Source organism: Delphinapterus leucas, chromosome 16 (genome assembly GCF_059928025.1).
Source record: "Delphinapterus leucas isolate spDelLeu-1000000601 "Yukka" chromosome 16, BTC_Dleu_Yukka2, whole genome shotgun sequence".
Taxonomy (NCBI): Eukaryota; Metazoa; Chordata; class Mammalia; order Artiodactyla; family Monodontidae; genus Delphinapterus; species Delphinapterus leucas.
The window spans coordinates 62,400,336-62,422,222 of record NC_143144.1 but is presented as its reverse complement, the minus strand read 5'-3'; the positions used below and the strand labels follow the sequence as shown (position 1 = coordinate 62,422,222).

At 37.6% G+C, this 21,887-nt stretch overlaps 1 protein-coding gene across 5 annotated transcripts in view; it reads right to left on the bottom strand.

Annotated features, from left to right (window-relative positions):
* The window catches only part of SLK (STE20 like kinase), a 56,882-nt gene extending 39,416 nt beyond the window's left edge, over positions 1-17,466 (bottom strand). For 2 of the 5 annotated variants that reach the window (XR_016388155.1, XM_022568841.3), the window contains exon 1: positions 16,729-17,466. Coding sequence is in view for 2 of the 5 variants with exons in the window: in XM_022568841.3 (XP_022424549.1) it covers positions 16,729-16,878 (150 nt within the window). In the remaining 3 variants the exon portion in view is untranslated. The other 3 variants (XM_089898117.1, XM_022568842.3, XM_089898118.1) reach the window with 3 other exon arrangements.
* Between the last annotated feature and the right edge of the window lie 4,421 nt (positions 17,467-21,887).

Sequence of the window (21,887 nt, the reverse complement as noted above, 5' to 3'; positions counted from 1 at the left end):
GATTGGCTTCTTTCACTTAGTAACAAGCATTTAAGATTCCTCCATGTCTTCTCATGGTTTGATACCTAATTTCGTTTTAGCTCTGAATAACAGTCAATTATATAGATGTGCCAGTTTGTTTATCCATTCACCTACTGAAGACATCTTGGTTGTTTCCAAGTTTTATCAATCGTGAATAAGGCTGCTATAAACATCTGTGTGCAGGCTTTTGTGTGGACATTAAGTTTTCAACCCCTTTGAATAAGTACCAAGGAGCAGAATTACTGGATCATATGGTAAGAGTATGTGTAGTTTTGCAAGATACTGCCAAACTGTCTTCTAAAGTGCCTATACTATTTTGCATTCCCAACAGCAATGAATGAGAGTTCCTGCTGCTCCACACCCCTGCCAACATTTGGTGTTGTTGGTATAAATTTTTGTCATTCTAATAAGTGTGTAGTGGTGTCTCCCTGTTTTAACTTGCAACGCCCTAATGGCATATGATACTGAGCATCTTTTCATATGCTTATTGGCCATCTGAATATCTTCTTCAGTGACGTGTCCAAATCTTTTGGCCATTTTTTAATCAGACTGTAGGTTTTCTAATTGTTGAGGTTTAAGAATTCTTAATGTATTTTGAATAACGGTCTTTTATCAGATATATCTTTTGCCAACATTTTCTCCAAGTGGCTTGTCTTCTCATTCTCTTGACATACTTATTTTTTAAAGATAGCCTAAACATAAATATTAACTGATGCATGCTTTTCACTGTGCTAAGTGCTTTATATACACATACGATAGAATTTCAAATTGCAGGCTCTACTGGGTCAGACTGGTAGGGCTCAAATTCTGATTCTGCCACTTGTTAACTATGTTGCTTGGGCAACTTACAAACTCCCTTTTTTAGTTTTAGCTTCCTCATCAATAAAACATACTTATATCTCACGAGTTTGTGAGAATTAATAAATATTTGCCAAGTGAAAAGAATACATATAAACATTTAATACAACGCCTGCCACACATAGTAAAAAAGATTCAAACATCTTATCTGGAATTATTACTATTATTATTTAATCCTCAAAATGACCCCATGATATATTAGCATCCCTACTTTTAAGGAGGATAAATAAATTTAGAGACATTAAAAGGCTTCCCCGAGGTCATGTAGAGCTAGTAAGAGGCTGAATCAGGATTCAAATCCTGGTTGTTTCCAAAGCCCTTTCTTTACTTTAATCATTACCCTTTCCAGTTTCCCTATACTTCCATCAGTTTAATTATTTTTCATTGTTTTTAGTACTTTAACTTTTCCATTTTAATTGAATAACTTCTCACCTCCATTTATTAGAAATGAAAGGTTTCCAAATATGTAGTAGAAGCCAAGATCATTTTTTTAAAGTTAGGAATCAAATCTTAAAATACTAATGGGTTTTTAAAAGACATTTCAATATTATATATGTTACCATCACTTAAGTAAATCTATCACCTTAAAAGAAAAAATAGCAAACTTTCAAAAGCTAGTAATAAGTGTTTTAATAAACAAATAAATGTCCAAATCCCATTTTTAATAATTTATAAGGAGATAATTTTACAAAAAATAAATGCATGCACAAAATATTCATCAAAGCACTGTTTACAATAAAGAAAACTTAATCAGCCTAAATGTCCATTAACGGGAACCTACTTAAATCATTCAGTATGCTTCTACGATGGAAAATTATGCAACCATTAAAATTATTTGATTAACCAATTACTATTTCTTAAGATGGGACAAAAGCCACAACATATCACTGAATGGAAAAAAAGTAACTTACTAAACACAAAAGGTATGCAGTTTTACAAAAACTACACATCCATTTTCACACAGGGATAGCTACATAAGAAATATCTGGAAAGACATCATCAGTGGGGATGGCAGAGTTTCACGTGCTTTTGACTTTTTCTATATTTTTCATATTGTTTACATTTTTAAATGGACGTGTATTATTTTTACAGAGGCAATAAGATATAAAAAAATCAGTCTATGGGATATTTCTTAGGGATCTATTATCCAACCTTTGAGATGATGATGAAAGAATAAACAAACCAGGTATCAGCCTATATATAAGAATTCTCCTAAGTAGATTTTGCTACATTTTACTTCCTTAGGTAGAAAGAACAAACAAACCAGGTATTAGCCTATATATGGGAATTCTCCTAATTAGATTTTGCTACATTTTACTTCCTTAGGTAGAGGTAAAAATTAATACTAATTACTAACAAAGTAACCCTAATGTTTAGGGTTCACAGAATATGTATGGATAAAAAGGTAACTTTATTAGTCATAACTACCACTCTAGAATAATATGCTAATCTACCATATTTTATCTAATCTACGAAGCCTTTTAAGATGTGCCATTATCTTAGGCTCCACTAAGGAAGAAAAACTGCCAGGCACTTTATTATTTAGAATTTTCACATTATTCCTTTTTAAGAGCTCTTCTGGATAAATATAGACAAAAATTGTTAGCGTATATTACCCTTGTGCATACATGAAAAATTAAACACTTCTTCACATTTAACTCCTGAGTCACTTTTTCACTCAGAATTATCTAATGTCTGTGTTTTTCCACACAATATCATTCTCTAGCCATGAAAAGCTTTGGTGATGCAGCATTTCTTTAAAAAGTGCCCCTCTACTGTCTCCAAAATTTTCTTTGAAGCCACTGTCTCCCATTTTGCAATTATAATGCTGATACTTTCTTGATCTTACCACAGGTGCTAAATGAAGTTTTCAGATGACAACCAGGACTCACATTCTTTCTTCAAAACGTTCTTAAATGGTTTATTGATTGAAACATCAAGGGGTTGCAACTGTATGACACCAGAGATACAACTACGTTCACAAAGCATAGGCAATGACAGATACATCACAACTGCCATCTGGCGAACAATACTAAGGCGTCAATCAATAAATTGGGACATATCCCAATTTGAGAGATGTTTAAAAGTTAAAAGTCTGGGCTTCCCTGGTGGCGCAGTGGTTGAGGGTCCGCCTGCCGATGCAGGGGACGCGGGTTCGTGCCCCAGTCTGGGAAGATCCCACATGCCGCGGAGTGGCTGGGCCCGTGAGCCATGGCTGCTGAGCCTGCGCGTCCGGAGCCTGTGCTCCGCAACAGGAGAGGCCACAACATTGAGAGTCCCGTGTACCGCAAAAAAAAAAAGTCTATCATAACTGGTAAAATATGACATTACGTTTATCTCTCTAAGAAAGATACTACAGCTGAAAAAATAATAAATAGAACTCGCCCTCCCCCAAGTCAGGAAATAAGCCAGTGAGAAATAAGCCCTTCTCTCACCATTTTAACTTAACACTTTGGGAAGAAAGAGTACAGAGGAACTGTTCTTAAAGAGGAACACTACAAAATACAAGCCCTGGTAAGAGACCAAGGATATTGTGAGTAAAGTTAAAAGTCATCCTGCTTCTGCATGCCTCTACCAATGTCCTGGAAGATTTTAAAGATGTGTATTTTACTTGCGAATAAAATGGCATGAAAGGGGAAAAATAATTAATACTAGATAATCTCTAAAGTTCTTTGTAGTAACAAATTTCATTATTCCATTGCCCTGGGTATACTAATTAAACCAACAATAATACCATTTGGTTTAATATAAATAATAAATAAAATTTACATTAGAAAATGTAGTGCTTCTTACATTATTGTTTGAAAATAACTTGATTACTCATCAGGATCTGATTCCAGAGAACTCTAAAAATCAAAACTGAAATAAACGTTGTTAAGTGTGTAAAACTATCAACAAACATAATGCAAAAAAAGTGTTAAAAAGAAACAGTCTTGGGACTTCCCTGGTGGCTCAGTGGTTAAGAATCCGCCTTCCAGTGCAGGGGACATGGGTTCGAGCCCTGGTCCAGGAAGATCCCATATGCCACAGAGCAACTAAGCCCGTGCGCCACAACTACTGAGCCCGCGCTCTAGAGCCCACGAGGCACAACTACTGAGCCCACGAGCCACAACTACTGAAGCCTGGTGCCTAGAGCCCGTGCTCCGCAACGAGAGAAGCCACAGCAATGAGAAGCCCCCACACTTCAACGAAGAGTAGCCCCCGCTCGCCGCAACTAGAGAAAGCCCGTGCACAGCAACGAAGACCCAATGTAGCCAAAAATGAATAAATAAATAAATTTATTTTTTAAAAAAAAGTCTCATCTACCACCTAAAGCATGAAAATTCTTCACATAAAGATGTAATTATAACTAAACAAATGTTAATAAAAACAAGAATTAAATAACAAATACTCAGATATTAATTTAAAGGAGACATAACTTCAATACATAAACAGTTTTCAGAGATCAGTCGTGATCACTTAAAAATCACTATGTTTTTATCTTCACGAATCACAGGAGCCAAGGAAAGAGACTGGAATAACTAAAACTCAGAAACCTGGAGGAAAGATTCTGCAGAGCTGAAACTGAGCTCCCTGAGGAGAGAGTGCTGCTCTGCTCAGCTGCTGCTGGCGGCTCTGAACTTGGAAGAGGATCTTGTGGGGCTAGGGTACCTTTTGAAGAAGAGGGGACTAGCCAACTGGAGCTGGTGTTAGTAAGGGCTGTGATGAGGCTGGCTCTGTGAGTGTTGGAAAAACTACAAACTGAATTCAGGACTACTGTTGCTGGAGTGAAGAATTTCCACTAGGATGATGGTCAAAGTAACAGGAAAGCAGACAAGGGAGCCCACAGGAAACAAAGAGAAAGGTGTAGGTTCTTTCTTCCTCCTCCTCCTTGCAGCCTCCCTCTAGTGCTCCATACTTCTGAAACCTAAAAGTGAGCAGCTGGCAAGTCAGAAACGTGATTTGCAAAATCTTAGAACAGCATCACAAAGTAGAGCTATAGAAGGGGGTGTCTGGAGCTGAAAGACACGAATTTAATAAGTGGCATAATCCTCCTAAAACAGATGAGGATTACAGATGGGAGAACTAAGACACAGAGTAGTATTAAATATTTGGTTACGCAGAATCTAAAAAGAAATGATACAAATGAACTTATTTACAAAACAGAAACAAACTCATACTGGGAAGGATGGGGGGAAGGGATAGTCACGGAGTTTGGGATCAACATGTACACACATGTACCAGGCCCCAGGTTCATTCCCCGGCACCTCCAGCTGTTAGTTGGCTTTCAACAAGCCCCTTAAAGGCAGACTGAGCTATTCTTGGGGCTTCCCTGGTGGCGCAGTGGTTAAGAATCCGCCTGCCAATGCAGGGGGCATGGGTTCGAGCCCTGGTCCGGGAAGATCCCACATGCCACAGAGCAACTAAGCCCGTGCGCTACAACTACTGAGCCTGCGCTCCAGAGCCCATGCTCAGCAACGAGAGAAGCCGCTGCAATGCGAAGCCTGCGCACCGCAACAGAGAGTAGCCCCCGCTCTCTGCAACTAGAGAAAAGCCTGTGCACAGCAACAAAGACCCAACGCAGACAAAAATAAAATAAATAATAAAATAAATAAAACTTTTAAAAAGATCTATGCATTTAAAAATAAAGAAATAAAATAGATAACCAACAAGGACCTACTGTATAGCACAGAGAACTCTGCTCAATGTTATGTGGCAGCCTGGATGGGAGGGGAGTCTGGGGGAGAAGAGATGCATGTACATGTATAGCTGAGTCCCTTTGCTGTGCACCTGAAACTATCACAACATTGTTAATCAGCTATACTCCAACATAAAATAAAAAGTTAAAAAAATTAAAAATAACTATTGGTTAATAAACATTCAAAGCTCCAAAGAGCAGTTAAGTGAGGGAAAAAAAAAAGAATAGCACTAGAGATAGTTTTAGATTGTTTAGCTATTGTTGCTACCTGTTTTACATTATATGCTAATTCTGGTGATCTTCTCAGAGCCCTGATAAGATTTTGCTAGGAATGAGTATGAATATCAAATGAGAATAAAACTACTCAACATCACTTGGCAAAGATATACAGTTGCTTTCCATTATTTGTGCTAGTTATGTTCTATATAGGTCACTACAAATCCTGAATTAGTGAATACTGAACCACTGCTCCTAAAAGAAATACACACACACACCCCTCCTCATATAGATTATAATCTTCAATCTCAAAAACAACTCATCCTGGTAGATTCTATTTTCTTTGTTTTACAAAAGAGAAAATGAGGTTCAGAAATGTTAGGTGGCTGCCCCAATTAACAGGTGCCAGAGCTGGGATTCAAACCCCATCCAACTCGTCCCAACGCAGGAGCTTCTTGCACTTCACTACATTGCTCTCTACTGTCTCCATCCTTTGGAAATCTCTGTATGAGAGCTGAGACAAGAAGACGTAGCATCACCTAGTTCAATCTCAGCATGTAATGTGTGGGTCTAGGGACTCACATTTTACATAGCTTTGCACACGTACACAAATGACTGTGAAAGTAATGCATGTACAGACTTGGGGACTACAAACAGATTTTAGCAAGTAGACAAATTCACAAATACAGAATCCGCAAATAATGAGGATCAACTATACTCTTCCCATCTGGAAAATATTACAGAAATCCTTTTTAAAAAAGCATTTTTCGGGGAATTTCCTGGCAGTCCAGTGGTTAGGACTCTGCGCTTCCACTGCAGGGACCATGAGTTCATCCCTGGCTGGGGAACTAAGATCCCACATGCCTCTTGGCATCCCCAAATAAATAAATAATTTTTTAAAAAGAATTTCCATGTCATTTCCTGAATTCTGCAAAAGAGAAAGGAATATACTCTATAGTCTCTTTATATTCCCAAACACTATTTTATTTATATTGTTCTGGTTATTTATTGAAAACTGAGTTACTGCCGGTCAAGACACCAACAGCAAAATGTCAGTAATAAGTTAATGTTGGCTAAATCTGCAGTTTCCAAAATGTTTTACCAATTCTCAGATCACACAGTTTTCCCACTTATTTCAAGGACTTGCTGACTCGGAGCAGCCTGAATAAACTGAAACATTATTGACAATTGTGTGAAAGATAAGCTGTGGAAATTTGCATAGGCTGCGTAGTTGAAAAGATGAAAAAGTGAGAACACGAAAAGACAATTTCAAAAAAATATTTAAAAATAGGACAAAGATGTACTACTTCTGGACATTAATTCAAGAAGAATAAAGGCTTTTAAATGGTAAGGAAGGTCATTGCCACACAACTATTCTCAACGTTAAATTATAAAAGGGCCAGAACATGCTGCTCTCAAGGCAAGTTATTCCATACAAATACTAAGATCTTTACAAAGAAGAACAAAAGAAGAGCCAGCACGTTAAAGCTATTTTTGCAATCCAAAGTTTCAGTTACCTCTTTTAAAACATAAATGTATACATGCTAGGAATTTGGACTTCATGTGGTATTGAGTACAAAACATAATGTGGTATTTAATAAACACCAAATAACTTTAGTAATAGTACAGAAGTAGTTGCCTACTCTGAAAGGAGACTTTGTTTCTCCTTTCATAGAAAAAGAGAAAGAGAAAAATGATGACTATATAGAGGGAGGGAAAAAATGTGAAAAGGAGAACTGTTAAGTGAAATAAAGCAATGTGTAGAAGAGTATTTTAAAATACGACCCCTTACTTTTTTATTTTGAAAAATTCAAACCTACAGAGAAGTTGAATGAACAGTGAACACCCATACACCCCTCACCCAGAGTCACCAATTAACATTTTGTTATATTTGCTTTTCTCACTCTCACATACACACACACACAAGATCCACACACATATCTTTTACATATATATGTAAAAGATATGTGTGTATGTGCATAAATATGTATATACTAACACACACATACATGCATTTCTTTTTTACTATGCCACTTGCAAAGTAAGCTGCACTTCACACATAACCACAATATAATTAACATACCCAAAGAATTTAACATTGATATAATATCTAATATATACTCCATATTCAAATTTCTCAAATATCTAAAAAACTCCTTTATTGCTTACATTTTTAAAAGTTCAAACCATGGATTTGTCTGATTGTTTCCTCATTAACAGATTCAGGTTAAATATCTTTAACAAAAATACTACATTAGGTGATTATACAGTTCCCACTGAATTATATCAGAAAATACAGTTCCTCCTGTTACTGTTGATTAACGCCAGGTTTGATCACTTGATTAAGATGGTATCCATCAGCTCTCTCTACCAAAAAGGTACATTTACTGGGTGATACTTACTTATGATACTTACGGGGTGAAACCGTGTTCCTCCACAGCCTTCCACACAATGATTTTTTTAGCATCCATCAATAATTTTTGCCTGAATTATTATACTGTGGTTGCAAAATAGTGGTTTTTCTAATTTTATCAATCTTTACATATTAACTAACTAGCATTCCTCTATTAGGCTACTATTTTGTTGATATTTTTGTTGCTCAAAACTAACCGGTATTCTTTGGGCATGTCCCCATCAATTTTTGAGCATATCTTTGCTTTCTGGTCCAAGATATCCAGGCTCCTTTGGGAAAAAACGAGTAGTGGGGAGGCTTTTACTTTTCAATTTTTATCACTTTTGTACTTCTCTAGCCCAGACCTGGATCAGACTTTTCAACAAGCCCTGGTTCCTTTTAGTGGGAAATGGTATTTAGAAACCAAGAGCTAGGAGTACTACTTATCATTACTTCTAGGCCTTTTCAGTGGAAAACAGGAATATGTATAATATGCATTGTGTGTGTGTGTGTGTGTGTGTGTGTGTGTGTGTGTGTGTGTGTTGGGGGGCATGAGTGCATGTGTTATCACGAGTTCAAACTAAAACCTCCAGTTCAAAAATCAACGTCATAGAGTTCTTCCTTACATTTCAAGCTTATAACCCCTTTCTCTGAGTTACAATCCTAGTTTCTAAAACAGCACTATATTAATTTGCTCTATCCTATAGTACATATAAAGTATTTTCAGAATTATAAGATTAGTTATCACTACTAGTAACAAACCTATTTAATAAAGTTCAAGCATTCTTTGCTGTTCTTTTTATCCTTTAAATATATCCCACTAGTCAGAGCACTCTATTCAAAAATCATTTGGGACTTCCCTGGTGGCGCAGTGGTTAATAATCCGCCTGCCAATGCAGGGGACACGGGTTCGAGCCCTCGTCCGGGAAAATCCCACATGCCACAGAGCAACTAAGCCCATGTACCACAACTACTGAGCCTGCACTCTAGAGCCCATGAGCCACAACTATTGAGCCTGCGTGCCACAACTACTGAAGCCCACGCACCTAGAGCCCGTGCTCCACAGCAAGATAAGCCACCACAATGAGAAGCCCGCGTACTGCAACGAAGACCCAATGCAGCCAAAAATAAATTAATTAATTTAAAACATCATTTGAAGCACTTTTCCAGTATAATTATGCTATCAATTTGATAGGCAGTTAAGTTCACCGGTATATACTAATGTGCATGTGTCGATATATTTTCAGTTTTACAAACAAGCATTTGTATATATGCTCATACAGGCATAAAATTTTACCTGAAAAGATACACAGATATTATTATAGTGGTTAAACTCAGGAAGAAAGACTGGCAGGGATGGCTTTCATTTTTCAATTTTATCATTTTTTGTACTGTTCAAGTTTCTAACCACGAGTATACCCTTGAGTTCTTTTAAATTAACAGGTTATCTAAAAGGTAGAATTATTTTTATATATTCTTCTTTATACTTTGCTATATTTTCAAAATAATAGTATTTACATTTCTAGAAATAGAGAAAATATATTTTTGTTTTTTTTAGGGTAGAATAGAGCGTCATGTCAATTAAAATTAAAATTTTAATTGTCAATTAAAATTAAAATTCTTCATAACTGAACTATTAAGAAGTTTAGAAGAAAATATAGATAAATATTTATCTAATTTCTGGGTAGGGAAGGCTTTTCTAAGCATGAAAGTGAAGAAAAAAAAGCAAAGTAACACACTGACAGATTTTGTAGAATAAAGAACATTATATGTCTTTATATCAAAAAAGCAGCATAAACTAAAGTAACTAAAATAACTGCGTCATTATTATAAAGTGCTCATTTTCAGAGTACATAAAAAGTACTTTCAAATCAACAAGAAAACAACTCTATTAGAATATGAATAATTCAATTAATTTTTAAATGGCAATCTCTTTAAAAATGAGAGAAATGGAAAATGAAATAAACAGATACTCTTTTTGTCTACTGAAAAAGTAAATAAAAGTAAAACTTTTTTAAAAGGATAAAAACTAACATTGAAAAAGGTCAAGGAACAAAGGCACAGAAATAGACCATTGTTGGGTTGTTTAAATAGGTATAACCCATGTATATATACGTAAGTACACAGAAAAATATCTAGAAACATATACATGAAACTGATGATGGGGAGTTCCCTGGTGGTCCAGAGGACAGGATGCAGCGTTTTCACTGCCGTGGCCTGGGTTCAATTCCTGATCAGAGAACTGACATCCCGCAAGCCAAGCAGCACGGCCAAAAAAAACCCCCCAAAACAAAACAAACAGAAAAAGAAACCGATGATAATAGTTACATTTATGGAGAGAAGAGCAGGAACAATAATTAGAGTAACGGTCAAAGAAACTAACTTTAATCTCTAATAAGTTAATTTTCCCAATAAATAGAACTTCTTTAATTATTTGTATTGGATTGGCCAAAAAGTTCATTCAGGTTTTTCCATAACATCTTACAATATAATTAAAAATTAATTTAAAAATAAATTTATAAACCTTTCTAGAGTAATTTCACAGTAAACATTAATAAATGATCATGTATTTTGCCCTAACAATTCTATTTCTAGGAATTTATCCTAAAGAAATAGGAAATTCATAGAAATATACCATGTGTATATGGACATTTGACATATGATGGAGGCATTGCAAAGCAATACGGAAAGGGTGGTCTTTTCGGTAAACTGTTGAGACAACTGGGTATCTACATAGAAAAAATGAAACTGGACCCCTACTTCACACTATAGACAAAAACCAACATCAGTTTAATTACAGACCTAATGTATAGGAAGAAGGCAACACCATAAAACTTTAAGAACATAACATAGGAGGACATCTTCATCACCCTGGGTAAGGAAATTTTAAGACAAAAAGCACTAAGTATAAAAAGTTAATAAATTGAACTACATTAAAATCTGAAATGTCTATACAAAAGAAGGATATCATAAAGAGAAAGAAAAGACAAACTACAAAGCAAGAGAAAATAATGTGCATCATATATAACTTGAGAGGATTAGTTTCCGGAATATACAGACTCCCATAAATCAATGAGAAAAAGAAAAAGAACCCAAAAGACTTTAACAAGCACTTCAGAGAAGAAGAAATCCAAATGGCCAATAAGTATATAAAAAGGAACTCAACCTCATTAGTAATCAGACAAAGAAAACCCCTGCAGGAACAGGAATTGACTGTAAATGGGCACAAGGGAACTTCAAGCGGCCAAAAGAGGATTCTAAAGCTAGATTGTAGTGATGGTTGCACAACTGTGCAAAGTTATTAAAACTCATCAAGTTATAAACATAAAATAGGTGAATTCTGAGTTATATAAATTATACCTCAATACAGCTATGTTTTTAAATGGGCAAACAGGAAATTTCACAAAAAAGAAAATACCCAAATATTCGATAGGCACATGACTCAATTTTTTTAGTCATAAGGAAAATGTAAATAAAACCACTTCACACTCACCAGAATGGCTAACATAAAATATTAATAACAGTATTAATAACAATAGCAAGTGTTGGTGAGGACAAAGAGCAATTGAGAAAATCCCCATCCCTTACTTATGGGGGTATAAATTCATACAATCACTTTGGAAGACTGGCCATAAGTAAGGGATGGGGATTTTCTCAATTGCTCTTTGTCCTCACCAACGCTAGTTCAAAAATGTATTTTTGACCTAGAATTCTACGACCAAACTATACATCAAGTATGACATTATAATACAGACATATTCAGACAGGCCTGGTCTTAAAAACCGAACCTTCCATTCATCCTTTCTCAGAAGACTACTGAAGGTTGTACATAACCAAAACAAGGAAGAAATTCCAATAGGAAAAACAAAGCATTTAAGACACTCTTGAAGTAGTTTGAGCTCCTAAGACTTCTGGGGAGGAAAAAGAGAGATATTAAAAAAAAGACCTAGAGATAAAACATATGCATAGGTAGGAAGACTCAGTATCAGGGAGACGTTAATTTTTCCAAAGTTGATCTAAATATAAATTCAATTAAACCCCTTCAAAAAGGCACAACAGGTTTTTTTGTGGAACTCAATTAAGCTAATTCTAAAATGTACATGAAAGCACTAAAGGCCAAGAATATACTAGACACTGCTGAATAAGAACAAGGGGAAGTCTTTCTCTAGCAGAGATTTGTTTCAATGCTTTCCTAATTAAGACAGCGGGATACTGACAAAGGAATAGACTCATAGATCAATGAAGAGACTAGAGATCGCAGAAACAGACACATGTTGCAGACAGCACTGCAGAGCAGTGGAAGAACAGTTTCCCCCAGTGATGAGTCTTGGGACAATTGTGTATCCATGGGATAAAAAAATGAAATTGGACCCCTATATCATACCATTTGCAAAAATCTATTCTAACATTTAGGGTTGTAGACCTAAATGTTAAAGGCAAAATCATAAAGCTCTTAGAAGATAAAATAGGGGATTATCTCCATGATCTCAGGTTAGGAAAGCCTTTCTTTTCTTTTCTTTTTTTTCCCAAAGATCTAATTAGCTTTATTAGGTGATTCATCAATCGGGCAGCATCCCATCCAACAACTGGAAGGACACTCCAGGAAAGAATTTCTCAAATACAATAGAGAAAGCATTAACTGAAAAAGAAAAAACAAAGTTGGAGTATATTAAAGTCAAGAACTTCCTGTTCATAAAAAGACACCATAAAGAAAATGAAAAGACAGGCACAGAATGAAAATGTATTTGCAATAACCATAACCAGCAAATGGTTAAAATCCAGAATACACTACAAATAAACAAGAAAAAGACATCCAAGAGGAACATGAACAAGAAACTTGAACACAAAAGAAGAAATTCAAATTACTAATAAACCTATGGAAAGAATCACTTATTAGCAGTCAGAGAAAGATGTATTAAAAGCACAAGGAAAACTATAACATCAGATTGTCAAAACTTAAAAATTCTGACAATATCAAATGTTGGAGAGAATGCAGAGCAAGGAAATTATCATACGCTGCTGGTGGGAGTGTAAACTGGTATAGTATGGCATCATCTAGTAAAATTAAAGATACACTACCCTATAACCCAGCAATTCTACTCCTGAGTCTTAGTGAAACTCATACATATATGCACCAGTACTGTGTATAAACGCCAAACACTGGAAACAACTGATATATCCATTAACAGTACAATGGTAAATAATTGGTGATGTAACCATATATTGGAATTCTATGCAACAATTAACTACATACCGCTTTAGCGATAACAAAGACACACCTCACAAACATAATGCTGATTTCAAAAGAGGCAAGACACAAAATACACTCAATACATACAAAACTAAAGTTATCATGTTTAGTTATACACTCCTAGATAGTAAGTTATGAAGAAAGGAAAGAAATGAAAAACTTACAGATAGGATAGTGGTTTCCTTTAGGGGGAGAGAGGAAGTAATTCAGAAAGGAGGTGGGAAGGATTCTGGGGTACTGGCAGAATTCCTTTACTCTGATGGTTGTTAATATGAGTTCACTTTACTATTGTTTGCTAAACGTACATATATGTTTTGTACTTTTCAATACAAAGATTATATATTTCTAAAAAAAGGTGCATGCCCATCAGGGACATAAAAAGAATCACTTTCATCCAACACACAGTCAATAGTTCAGCTTCAATTCAACAGATCATTTCATGTCATTCCTTTTTTTTTTTTTTTTTCTGTTAAAAGCAACAGAAATCCAAACATAAAAAATTGTGAGGGATACTACATATCTTCATTTATGTGTCAAATAATACTATTAAAAAGAGAAAATAAATTTAAAATCGGGAAGATCTTTCAGGCAAGAAAGTAACTGTTACAAAGTTGTATAGTGCAGGACTTAGTGGAGAGCATACAACAATATGACGGAAAAATGACTGTCTATTTAGAAATTTAACCTTTGTAACAGCTACTAATTTCCATAAGCAAATGACAGTTGGAATCAACTTTAGAAATAGTTTTCTATTACATACTAATACATACAATTGTAAAAAAAGCTATCAAAGCTTTTTCTCTTACACAGAAGTTTATAAATTTAAAATTTCTAGAGAATCTTGTACAGTAAAAAAGGTTACAAAAAAGGCAGAACAGGTAAGATACGTTTAAATTTAAAATTCTCTTTTTAAAAAAATCTCAGAGCTTACTCCTTGAAAGCATAAAAAAATGAAAGACGAAAAGAAAAAGATGCAAAGAACTCACACTCTTCAAGTATCACACTAAAATAGATATCAAGCCCACAAAAATTATCCTTGACACAATCTTATAGTGTTCAACTACATGGAGTAAGTCTCTTGTTTTTCAAAAATTTTTCAATTGGTGTCCCACTATAGGAAGATACATTCACTTTGCAGAGTCATTAAAGAATTAAATCACATAGCATTAGCATGTCCACACAATCTGCCTGTGCCAGAAAATGGTTTACTATCTTCATAGGTCCCTTTTCCTGTCCCATCCCATATTTTGTTTCCAAGCTGTAAATGTAACAACAGTAATTTTCTGCCATTTTCTGAGCCCTTTTTTGTGTCTTACATTTTTTATCTCCTTTAATTCTCACACACTAAGGAGTAGGTCTTACTGATGAGAAAAATGAGACATGGAACGATTAAGTAACTTGTCCAAGGTCACAGGCTGCTATTGAGGGAGCCAAGATATAGTCCAACTCTGGAGCCAGTGTCTTAATATTCCACTGTTTCTGTTCAATAAAACATTTATACCATGAAAACTGCCCATAATCACCTACTGCCTTCTAACTACCAGATCCCAGATGCCTTGAGGATTTATTTTTGCCTTTCCTAGATAACTGCATACTCACAGAACATTAATGGGTAAAAGAATCTAAACATTTAGGGAAATCTATGATTTCCCACCTCAGAAAAAGGAGGTCCAAAGACATTAAATTTCTCGAAGATCTCGAAGCTGGTTTGTGACAACCAGCAATAAAACACAATTCTTAACTCCCAGGAGTGATCTTCCCACTGCACTAAAAGCCCTGTCTACCATACATTCTATACTGTAAGCTCTTGTTGAAATCCATAGTCTACTCTCCACATTAGGCACTGAAGTTTACTTTGTCAACTTTCACAGCACATAGTAGCTTCAATAGCGCTCACAAGCAGGTAACACACATTCCTTCATTTCCACAAATATAAAGAGAAATGCACTATGTGCTAAGGCAATAGAATTAACCCAAATGTATATAATTTTGGCCCCTAGTCTTATCATAAAAACATAAATACATTAACATGTGACAACTGCCATAGTAAGCAAGGTGAACAATGTGTTTTGAAAGCACACAGAAAAGAGTAGATATTTCAGACTAAGAATGAGGGGCTTTGAGATGCATTAGAGGCAGGGCAAAGGCAGACAGTGTGATGATGCTTAGAAAGAAGGAAAAATGCTATCACTTCTACCAATAGACATTAAAGTAAAAAAAAAAAGTAACAGTAAATATGGGGTCAGAAGACTTGAGATCAAATCTAGGCTGTGACTAGTGTGAATGTGAACAATTTGAGTCTCAGTGTCCTCATCTATGAAATGTAGATACTACTGACCTGCATATCTCGCAGAACTCTCATGGGGGCCAAATTATGTGAAAGTACTTTAAAAACTGCAGAGTCCTGTATAAACTTAAGTTATTTATATTTTCACTTCTAGGCAACCCTGTGGGTCCTTCCCCTTAAACTGTCTCATAAAATCCTCACCATTCAGGATTAAAATATTCCGATGACATCATTCATATATTCCTTACAAGACAGTAAACAGTTAACCCATGCCTTCCTATTGAAACGGCAAACCTCTTTCTACTGAAATGAATATCTGTATGTAAAAATATGTGTATATATGTAGGTGCATGTTTTTTTTTAATTTCTTAAGCCCTGAAATTGACTTCTAGTCAATGCTTATTATAATTATATTTAGAAACTAATACCAGATGCAGGTTTTCTTCCAAAAATTTTCTATCAGAAATTCCACTCCATTTTACAGTATGCTGTCAAGCCACCAAGTCAAGAATAGTCTGCAAGTAGCAATCACTTTGCTCTCATCCCCAAGAGACTGGTTATGTATGAGCAATAGATACAACCAAATATATACTCTGGACCCCAAAAGGGAACTGCTTTAGTGTAAGTATATATACGAATGCAAACAGCTAGTACACAAATAGAAATCCACTGAAAAGTATAATGAGTTTCTGATTTGAAAATGCTTGAAGGCCACAACCAGACCCCTCCTTTAAATTAAAGAACACCCTCATTTCCTTTAACGTTTAACAGAGCAGACGGTAAACCTTGCCTCCGTTTGGCAACCACTCTTTAAACTACATCCAGGCCCCATTTTGTTCAACCTTAAACCCTACCTCTTAGCTACTGCTTGGATGATAACCTAAATAAAGTTCCAACGTACGTTTACGAAGTCCTAAGAAGGTCCAAGAGACAGGAACAGGACGCGGGAGCGAGAAATCCTCGTGCCACTCCGGGCCACGGGCTGTTTGATCTCACAAGTGCAACTTCCCGTTTCTCCCTCTTACCTTGTACACTTTCCCAAAGGCTCCGTCGCCCAATTCTCCTATAATTTCCCAAAACTCCTCGGGGTTTAGGTCCCTCTTCACATGTTCGTACTGCTTCTTCTTCTTCTCGATCCCCAACTTGAAGATCTTACGGAAATTGAAGAAGGACATTCTTCCTTCCAACAGAGTTTCTTACACTTAAGGAGTAAAAACAACAATAAGAGGCAAAGTTTCTCCTCCCCGCTCTCCCGCGCAAGCCCGGCGGGCGACGGCGGGCGCTGGCTGTCCGGGCTCCCGCCGCTCCGGCCCGGCAGTCTCCAGAGAAGGCGGGGCGCGACTCCCGCTCCGGCCCGCGGGGTGGGGACGCTGTGCGGGCGGCCCCTCTGCCAAGCCCGGCCCGCGGGCCGCACGGCTAAGCGCCTGGCCCCCGGCCGGCCCTCGGGGGGCGGCACCTGCCCCGGACGCTCGTCCCTCTACTGGCCCGGCCCGACGGGCCCGAGTGGTCCGGACGCCCGCGGCCACCGCGGTTAGGCCCGTGTCACGGCGAGTCTCCAGGGGCGTCGGCCACTCCGGGATAGGGACGCGGCCGGCGGCCTCTGAGCCGGGCAGTCGTCTGGCCGAGCTCTCCCGCCCCGGGCCGGGAGCCCGGGGTCTCCTCCGCAGCCGTCTGCACCCGCGGTGCGAGGTCCGCGCGTCCCCCTGGGCTCTGGGGCGCAGCCGCCGCCGCTGCCGCAGCCGCTGCCGCCGCCGACGCCGCCGCCTAGCTCCCTCCCGAGCCCACGCAGCCTCGGCCTAAAGCGCGCGCCAACGCCGACGCCGTAGCGCGCCCGCGCGCTCCCCCGGCCGCGCGCCAGGCTCTCCGCGCACTCGCGCGGGGGTGGCCCCTCTGGCCCCGCGCACGCGCGTTGAGCCCCGCAAGCTGGCGGCCCTAGGAGGCTTGCTTGCCCCCGGCGCGGGGTGCGCTGTTGGTGCTTGAGCTGGTAGCTGGTTGACGGTTGCTCCGGGTTTGTCCTCCAAGCCCCAAATTCTTGTCAGCCAACGGCTTTGATGGAGTTGCCCCTTTGCGCACGACCCTGTTGGTTGTGCTAGCGGATGTTTCCTCCATTCTGGATCTGGGAAAATACGTAGCGAGCGAAAGCTGAGCTGTCCCGATCTGGACCTTTTCGTTCTCAAACAGGACCCAGAGTGAGTGGGAAGTATCTGTGGTGGCTGTTTGCTTTGGATCCAGAGCTTATGAGCTCTGTGACCTTGGGCGCCTAACCTCTCCGAGCCTCAGTTTCTTCATTGTGAAATGAAGGTCCTTAAAGTCCCGACCTGGGGGTTGTGGCGAGGAGTAAATGAGGCAATGGATGTAAGCCCTTTGCAAGGTGCCTGCACCGGCAAACGCTCAATTTCAGTTCCTGCTGTTGTTACAAGTGTGCACGTAAGACAGACATAAACATATAAAAATTGTTTAAACCCTATTCTTGAGTGATGACCACGACACTCCCTTGAGGGTAATCTACCTTCTTCTGGCCACTTCCATAGCCGTAATCCTGGTGTCACCCTTCGTGACTCCATCTGAACCACTTACTAAGGCCTTCACTTCCTGATCTGCCTCCGGCCCCCTTGGACAGCACTAGTGGAAAACGACCTAATGTGGGCGCTGGCTGCAATCTGTCAGATGGTGCCGCGCCTTCCCCTCCACTAGGAGGGAGCACTTTCAGGGCAGTGGCTGGTTAAGCATCATGATATGCAGGTACCTACCAACATTCCTGGCATGTGATAGGAAGGCAGATTCCATGAATGAATGCATGCATGCATCCATGCTATCTGGAGCAGAGGCCATTTTGCTGTCTAAGTACCCTTACCAAATCATTTTGTCCTCCAGCCCCCAAATGGCATAACAAAACCCCTCTTGTAGTAAGAGGGGTATGATGATCTTGTTTCTCAAGACTATTTTTTAATAGGTTTATTGAGGTATAACTGATATACAATAAAATCTACATATTTAAAATATATACTTTTAGGTTACTATTATCAGTATCTTGTAATAACCTATAATGGAAAAGAATCTTAAAAAGAATATATATATATATATATATATATGGTCTGAATCACTTTGCTGTACACCTGAAACTAACACAACATTGTAAATCAACTACATTTCAATAAAAATGAGAAAATAAGTTATTGTAAAAATAAATAAAATAAAATATACACTTATGTTTTGACAAATGGAAACACCTGTGAAAACAATACCATAATTAATCTTTTCTTTTTTTTTTTTTGCGGTACGTGGGCCTCTCACCGTTGTGGCCTCTCCCGTTGCAGAGCACAGGCTCCGGTCGCACAGGCTCAGCGGCCATGGTTCACGGGCCCAGCCGCTCCGCGGCATGTGGGATCTTCCCGGACCCGGGGCATGAACCCGTGTCCCCTAGCATCGGCAGGCGGATTCGCAACCACTGTGCCACCAGGGAAGCCCTATTTTTAATTAGTATCATTTATGTAGTTGGCTTTAGATGTAAAGAAAATACATATTCATTGTGGGAAATGAAGAAATGCACAAAAAAATTAAAAGTGCTATAATTCTACCATCCAGAGATAACCATTGGAAAGATTTCATTATATTTCCAAACAGGACTTTCTGGCTGTGCATTAACTTTTTTTACATGGATAAAATTATAAAGATTGCATATAAATATTTGCATCCTGTACCTTTCATATTTCAGTGTGATTAGTAATTGTTTTCTTCCATCATGAGATATTTAGATTGCTTAACAACTTTTCTCTGTTTCAGATAAAACATTGATAAATATCTTTGTTCACAGATCCTTTTCCACATATTTGATTATTTCCTTAGGGTAAATTACCAGAAGTAGATTTGGGTCAAAGGGTATAAGTCTGTTTCCTTTTTTTGTTCTTTTCAAAATAGAAAAACCTTTACTGTTTTCTCAATGAAAAGATAGTATATCCTTGGTGTAAATTAATTCAAATGAGACAGAAATGATAAACTAGGAAGCTGTCTATAATTCTCCCCTCCCGCCTTCACTCTCCCAGACTTCACCCTCAACCTAACCACTGTTAAAAGTTAAGCCTTAATGAGCAGGTGGGAACTTTGGATGGTAACAAAAAAGTTCTAAAACTGGATTGTGGTAATGCTTGCAAAACTGTACGCATTTACCAAAAGTCATTGGATTGTAAACTTACAATGGGTGAATTGTATGGTATGTAAATTATACCACAATAAAGCTGCTTTTAAAAAGTTATAGATGACCAAATTTTTTTCTATGCATATACCTTTTTAAATAAAAATGGTATCTGATATGGATCATGGACATCTTTCATGTCAACACAAATAGATCTATCTTTTTAATAGCTGCATAGAGTCCCAGTGTATAGCTCTACCATCATTTATTTAAGCATTTCTCTACTGACAGGCATTTAGGTGGTTTCCAATTTTTTGTCATCACAAACAACACTGCAGTGAGCATGCATATACAAGCATTTTTGTGTATTTGTCTGATTATATTCCTTTAAGATAAAATTCAAGAAGTGGAACTGCTGAATCAAAGAACATATTTTTGTTTTTACTTGTATTGCCAAATTGGCCTCTAGAAAGGTTGTACTAATCTCTGCTCCTACTACCAATGTAGGTATGAGAATGCCAGTGTCACCAGGCCCTCAATAGCACCCAAACCATCTTTTTAAACTTTGCCAAGATAGTCCAAAATAATCTCTCATTTACAATTCTCTGATTGTTGGTGATGTAACACCTTTTCAGATGTATACTGACCACCTTTATTTCTTATTTTATGAATTGCCTCATCATATCAATGAATAATATCAAATGACATTGTCAGTAGTGTATAAATGAGGTGATCAAGTCCAACATACTTTGGTGAAATGATTGTGGAGTTAATAATAGCTTATATAGTTTTTCCATGAAGTTACAACCACAGAAATTATTTAATAATACCAGGTGAGATGATATGTAGTCAGATTCAGATTTTCCCAATAATGACCATGATATCTAGATGTTTGTGTTAACTGTAAATATAGTTTGCCTTCCTTGAATTTTTAATCCTTTAAAAATTAAGTTTAAACAGTGGCCACGTAAAGTATTCATTTAATACACAATGTTTTGTCTCCACTCACTAACAGATTGATGAGGGGAGAACTGTCTTCACAATTTACCAGATAACTAACCTTCACTGATAATAATAAGGATATCATTAAAAATTAAAAACTGAATACGCATGGAGTGCTTACTACATGCCAGGCACTGTGCTAAGTGGTTTACATGTATCATCTCATTTAAACCTCATATAAACCCTTGGAGGTAAGTTCTGTGATAGCTCCCAAGTAAAAGTGAGGAAAACTGAGACAACATTAAATATAAATAACATAGTCATGACCTCAGAGATAGTAATGGAGGATCTGAACTTGAATCTAGATCTTGGTAAACCAGTTCCTTAGCATTTAACAACTCCGCTATGACTATCTCCTTAGCCGTACTGAGCTTCTGTAATAGCTGTCTCACAGGATTGTTGCCACTGTTATTTCTTTCTCCTTCCCTTTGTAACCTGGAAACATACTCTACTCATGGTCTCCACTTTGTGAGCTCCCAAATGTATGTGTGTGTGTATGTGTAAATATGTTTATATGTGAATGTGTGTGAGTATGTGAAAGTGTATGGGTGTTGGGTGTGTTTGTGTATGAGCAATGAATATGTATGTGAATATATGTGTATGGGGGTATATGTGGGTCTGTTTGTGTGTGTGAGCATGTGTATATTTGAGTATATGTCTGAAAGTATGTGTATGTTTCTCCGTCTAGACTTTGAGGGCAGGGACTGTGTCTTGCTCATCCTTACACCCCCTGCATCTAGCCCAATGTCTTTGTCGTATTCCATAAATTTTTGTTGGATAATGAATGAAAATAAAAGAATTTTATACCTAGTGAAATCAAGTTACATGTCAATTCCTTTTCCCTTCCAAATTTCTAATTTAGGCAGTAAATTTGCTAATAAGTTCTTTAAATGCTACTGTGGAGGTTACGTGGAAGGAGCAAATTCCTTTGGTGTACAAGCACCCTGTGGTGTAAATATATTTTTCTATCCTTGTGAACTTACACTTCTAGGAAGGAATTTTTTCAGGTATTTTAAGAAAGTAACCTGCAATTATGACAATTATTCTCCT